Source organism: Tupaia chinensis, unplaced genomic scaffold (genome assembly GCF_000334495.1).
Source record: "Tupaia chinensis unplaced genomic scaffold, TupChi_1.0 Scaffold149964_2, whole genome shotgun sequence".
Lineage (NCBI taxonomy): Eukaryota > Metazoa > Chordata > Mammalia > Scandentia > Tupaiidae > Tupaia > Tupaia belangeri.
The window spans coordinates 2,465,721-2,471,466 of NW_006209806.1; the positions used below are offsets into that span (position 1 = coordinate 2,465,721).

At 68.2% G+C, this 5,746-nt stretch overlaps 2 protein-coding genes across 2 annotated transcripts in view; one reads left to right on the forward strand and one right to left on the reverse strand.

Annotated features, from left to right (window-relative positions):
* KDM4B (lysine demethylase 4B) overlaps positions 1-5,746 on the forward strand; it is a gene marked incomplete in the record, with an annotated part of 67,186 nt that overhangs the window by 42,348 nt on the left and 19,092 nt on the right. Inside the window, 1 exon segment of the mRNA XM_027769581.1 lies at positions 501-697. Within this exon segment, the coding sequence (XP_027625382.1) occupies positions 501-697 (197 nt within the window).
* Positions 2,417-5,700, reverse strand: LOC106734232 (uncharacterized). The gene is made up of 2 exons (XM_014585530.2): positions 2,601-5,700; positions 2,417-2,556 (listed from the first exon to the last, which is right to left on the reverse strand). Exon 1 carries the CDS (start codon positions 4,957-4,959, stop codon positions 4,018-4,020), a length of 942 nt encoding a protein of 313 aa, XP_014441016.1. The 5' UTR covers positions 4,960-5,700; the 3' UTR covers positions 2,417-2,556; positions 2,601-4,017.

The following is a 5,746-nucleotide window of genomic DNA, read 5'->3' on the forward strand; positions in this document are numbered from 1 at the left end:
GCCGTAGGCGCGGTTGGCCACGCCACCCCTGGCTGCAGTCCCCACCTTCTCCCGCCCACCCCGTCTGGATCCTGGTCTCCTCCGTGAGGAGCGCTCAGTGGTTTGGGGATGGGCTCTAGGTGCAGGAGGCTCTGTGCACAACGAGGACCGCGGGAGGGGATGCAGGAGAAGGGACGGTGGCCACACCTGGGGCACTCTCCTCTCCCTGCCTCTCTGGCAGCCTGTGCCCCCACGGGCAAATGCTCGCTGCAATGTCTGTTCACTCTGGGGACTGCCAGGTGCCGCTCTCCCTGCCGCTTCAGAGCACCGGGCCGTGGGCAGCTCAGCGGCAGGCTGCATCCTCACTGCTCGGACGGTTGCGAGGCTGTACAGACTCGCAGTGGGGCGGGCCTCGGGGAAGGGGTGGACTCCCCGGGCCCGCGCCCCGTCCGCGTCTCGGAGAGCCCTGGCGCTGGGCGCTGGGCTGCAGGCTGGCGCTCAGGCTGTGTTCCCGCCCACAGTGCACCTGCCGCAAGGACATGGTGAAGATCTCCATGGACGTGTTCGTGCGCATCCTGCAGCCCGAGCGCTACGCGCTGTGGAAGCAGGGCAAGGACCTCACCGTGCTGGACCACACGCGGCCCACGGCGCTCAGCAGCCCCGAGCTCAGCTCCTGGAGCGCCTCGCGGGCCTCGCTCAAGGCCAAGCTCCTCCGCAGGTGAGTGGCACGGCGCCCCGCAGGGTGGCCGGGCCGGTGACCGAGACTGCCCCTCCCTGGGGGCTCCCCGTGGACCCCAGCCAGCCCTCACCCATCCCCCTCTCGGCGTGGCCTTCCTGCGGCCGAGACACAGCTCATTTCAGCCCCACCAGAGGCAGAAGTGGCCACGCCGCCCAGAGACCGGGTCCCCCAGCCTCTGTCACAGCACCTCCCACGGCTGGCCCTGGGCCCCCTGGGCAATGCACACTGCCCTTCTGTCTTCCCGCCTGGGCTCCGCTGTGAGGGCTGCCCCGCCCTGGAATCCTCCACCCCGCGGCAGCTCTGCACCTGGCCGGTCCTGCGTTGGGACTCGTGCTGTGGGCTCGGAGCCCTGCCCGCTGGCACGCCGGGGGCCCTTCACGTCGGGGTAGTGCGCTGCCTGCATCCGGGCTCACGGGGCTGATGGCCGAGACCGTTCTGCCTCGGAACCCCTCCCTGCTCGTCCCAGGGCCCTCCATCCCCCTACCACGACAGCATGGTCACCCCACCCTGTCTGGTGTCCGGCGGGGGAGGACGGCGAGGCCGCCGTGCCCGTGGTCTCAGGGCTGTCAGGGCCGTCTGCCCTTCCCCTGGTGCACCCAGGCCTCGGGCGAGCTGCAGCTGTACAGTGCTCCCTGTGGTGAGGAGCCGGCGGGCCTGAGGGGCGCTGCAGCGGGCACCTCTGTGGACTCTGCGCTGCAGCCTGAAGGCTGCCCGGGAAGGGAGACGCAGTGAGAAGTCTGTGTCTGTGCTCCCACGTGGCTGACCAGCGCTGGGGGGTGGCCCCTGTCACTGTCACGTGCCGGGACACCTTCGGGGCTTTGCAACCGGCGACCCACGAGAACCCCATCCTTATAGGTCACTCCGCGCCGTCGGGGCGGATCTGGGCCTCAGAGGGCAGAGGGCCGGCCTTGGCTGGGGGCGGTGCCCTGGCCCGGGCAGTGGCTGCTCCACCTGCAGCTGCTCGGCCACTCCTGGCTCAGTCTTGTCCCAGTGGGTGGTGACTGGTGTCCCCAACCCCAGGGCCTGGCCCTGACGCAGCGCTCAGCAGATACAGGTCTGGGGGCTGGTTTCCAAACAGCCTCACCCAGGGACCGGCCTGGGGCCTCATGGTTAAAGGAGCCAGAGCCCACATGGCCAGCGGCATGGTTCTAGTCCCAGCCCCAGCGGCTTAAAACACATGCCAGGCACGTGTGCACACATGCCCAGATCTCAGCAGGGTGGGGAACGGAGGAGGGGCTGCAGCGTGCCCACGCCTCTTTGGGGATTTTTTTCTCCCTCTTGCTGTCTCTCTGGCGGGTACACGCACCCTCTGCCAATTAAAAATACAAAGTCTCACCTGGTCCAGGGCCTCTGCCACCCTGAGCCACCCACCAAATGGTGTGCCCACCCGTCGGAGTCTGTGACTTCAGACCGCTCTGCCTGCCCGCGGCCCGCTCCCGCAGGACACCCCCTCGGACCTGGCCGGCTACAAGGAGGCGCACGCGCCTCTGGTCTCCCGCTGTCTGGTTTCCGCCCCTCCAGTGCGGCTTGGGCTTGCTGTTGGGGGCACCAGCGAGGGACAGCCGCTCCAGGGCCCCGGACGTGCTAATTGATTGTGGCTGGGCTAATTGGTCAACAGAGCGGATTGCCAATAACGGGGCCGCGTTCCAGGAAGGGGATGGCGCAGCTCCCGCCAGCCCCCTGCCGGGGCGCCCTCCGCCAGCCTCTCTGCATAGAACCAGTGGCCCCCCAGCATCGTGCCCCTGCTTGGTGGCTGCGGTTGGCCGCCCCGTCATGGACTGTTCTTTTCTGGAGCATCGCGCCCACCGCCCTCAGCCGCCCCGAGGAGCTGTAATAACCTGACGGCCCGCCGCCCTCAGCCGCCCCGAGGAGCTGTAATAACCTGACGGTGGGGCTGAGTGACAGACCAAGGCGCGCTCCCGAGGCCGTCGCTCTCTTGACCGCCTTTAGTGCGTAACACAAGGCTGGCGCCCATTTTTTTTAAGTCAGAGGAGAGTCTCTGCCTGGCTCATCGGTGACTCACATTTAAAAGTCCTGGCCTGGCACCCCTCCTCTGCCTGGGGGCGCTGATTCTCAGAAGTGCCCTGTGTCTTACTCTTACCCACTGTGCTGGTTTCTGCGCCCTGTCCCACCCCTAAGGCTGGCTCCCTTCCAGGGCTGCGCTCTCCCGCCAAGGCTGGGCTCCCCCTCCAGGGCTGGGACCCCCTCCGAGGCCTCGCTCTCACTCCATGCCTGGGCTCCTCCTGCTCCATGCCAGGCATGCTCTCGGGGGGTGACAAACTGTCGTCTGACCAGGCCCCGCGTCTGCCGGCCGGGAACCCCATTATAGTTCCTGGGAGGGCGTCTGGCGAGCCTCACACCCTCTCCCAGGAAGACCCAGCCTCCTCCCTCTGCAGCTGCAGCCCTCGAGTTCTCCCAGGGCCCGGCCTGCCCCCGCCAGCCTCCAGCTGCGGCCCCCTGGGTGGAGGTGGTCCAGCTGCGGCCCCCTGGGGCAGGTGGTTCAGCTCAGCTGCCCGGCTCGCTGCCTTCCCAGGATTTGTTTTCTGGAACTAAGTCCATGGGACGAGGCGGCCCCTTCCCGGCCGTCCGCATCCGCCCCTCGATGAGCAGGCACGCACTGTCCTCTGAGACCGGCCCCACTGGTCGGCAGGTGCGTTCAGTGCTGGCCTCACGCACGTAGCCGTGGGGGCCTGGGCCTGTGGGATGGACATGGGAACCTCTGCCTTGGCCTCCGAGGCTGGCACAGTGCCCACATGGAGGCCACTCTCCTGCCGCCGGCCCAGCGTGGCTGTAGTCCTCAGCCCTGCTCCGCCTGGCCACCTGCAAGGCCCCTTGGCACCACCCGCTGCTGCCCCCTGGCCTGGCCTCCGCTCCCTCTTCCCTGACCTCCTGGCATTCCACGCCTCCAGCCAGGCTGCCAGCCCACTTGGGTGTAAGACACCTCGGCACCTGGCCCTCCACACCCACTTCCTAAGCCCTACCTGCAGGCCCGGCACCTGGCCACGGAAAGGTAGCTTTGGTCATGGGCCCTGCCAGCCCCCACTGGCCCCCGGGGGTGCATAGCCCTGGGACCCACCCGCGGGCCCTCGCTTTCTCCCTCCAGCGCCCCCAGGCTGAGGCACTGAAGGACACATGGGTCTGGCCTCGCAGGGCTGCAGGGAGGAGCAGAGGGTGGAGATGCTGGCCCAGGGCCGTGCAGTGCAGCTGGGCCCCAGGGTCCCCACGGTCCGGGGCTCCTGCCACCGTCTTGGACACGGGAGTGCGTTACATGGACTGAGCCCAACATTTGGTGCGCGCGGTTAGCCCTGCAGGCTGCGTGCTGGGTCGTCTCGCTCCCCTGAAGCATGGACACAAGAGGAAGTGACAGGAGGTGGAGGGGCAGCACGGCCGGATGGAGGCCCATCGGTAGCCCAGAGGACGCCGACGTCCATGGCCAACGGGGTGCACACCCTGCAGGGGGGAGCTGCCCCCTGCACTTCCAGCCCCAAGGCCAGAGGGAGAACAGAGGTCTGCTCCCAAGTACCCGCGCGTGGCCCAGGGGGCAGAGCTATGCGCTCAGATACCTGGTCCCCCACGGAGTGCTGGAGCGTCACCCCCACCAGGGCTCCTGTGTGCACACAGCCAATGGGCAGTGACTCGGCACCTCGCACGGGGGACATGGAACCACCCAGGTGGTGCTTCACGCCGGCGGAGGAGGAGGTGGCCACTGCAGGGCAAGGGCGAGGAGACTCGGTGACTCCCAGACAGCAGGAGCGGGAGGAAGCAGGAAGGTGGGGCTGGGAGACCCAGCCTCCAGCAGGAGTTTCTGAAGAAGTCCCCCAGCATCCAGCCTCACGCGGCAGATCCGCGAAGCGTCCAGGGAGAACAACAAGTGATCGACGTGCAGAGCAGGGGACCCTGCCGACCTCGAATTTCCAGCCCTGATCGCTGCAAAGTAAAAGGCAAAGGAACAGAGCCTTCGAGAACCGAAGAGGCGTAGTTCTCCCAGAAACGCCCCCGCGGCTGCCCGACTCAGCGTGCGAGGGGAACAGGGACTGTCGGACGGACCGCATCTCCTCGGGCAGCTCCTGCAGGACGCGCTCCAGCTGTACCGCGGTGTGAACCGGGAGAGCCGCGGGAACCGAGGGACGGGCCCTCACCCAGGAGGGGAAGGGGCTCTCGGGATGAGGGGAGAACTCCATGCCGAGCGGCCCGAGGGCTGCCAGGCCCCAGCGCGCAGGAGCAGAAACCCGTGTTGGCATGGAGGAGATGAGGCCACCCGGGGGGCCGGAGAGCTGCCGTACCAGGGAAGGGAGCGTCCCAGAGGAGCGGGCCGGCCACACCTGGACGAGCGAGGCGTGCAGTCTAAACTACACGCGGGACGCTGCCATGCCCGAGACCAGCGCGACCGCGCCCTGCGTCTGGCCGAGGAGCCCCTGGGGGCCAGACGTAGTGGAACTGGGCGCAGAAATGCACAGCTCAGGGCCTGCAGCCTGACGTGGCACCCTGGGGGCCCGTGTTCCGGAGCTGTTCCCCAGCTCAGAGTTCTGACCTGGGTGTCCCCCACATGGGGATGGCCTGCCCTCATGCTCGGCCCCGGGCACGGCCGTCTGGCATGTCTACATTGGTCCCACCCAGCAAGGCCCAAGGGCTGGGCAGCGGCAGGGCCGGGCAGGGCGGCCTCCAGGGCTGGCTCCTGGGGTGGGAGAGGCTGGCCAGGATGCAGGCTGAGGAGCCGGGTAGGAAGTTGAGGCCAGGTGAGTGCAGGGGGGACGCCCGTTCCTGGGCGCTCACGCAGCTGTGGGCCTGGCCTAATCTTGGGCGCCAGCCAGTGGCTCCAGCAGTGGGTCCCTGAGCTTTCTGCCCGGTCTCAGCATTCTGCAGACACCACGCAGGCCCCCGGCTGACTCTGCGCCCCCTCGCCAGTGCCCCGCCCCCCCGCCATGGCCATGCACGTGCGGTGCCACGCCTGCTCCGTGCCGTCTCGCAGCTTGCTCACCCACTTCCTGCCTTATCTCGTGCTGTCCACGTGCAGGCGGGCACCACCAG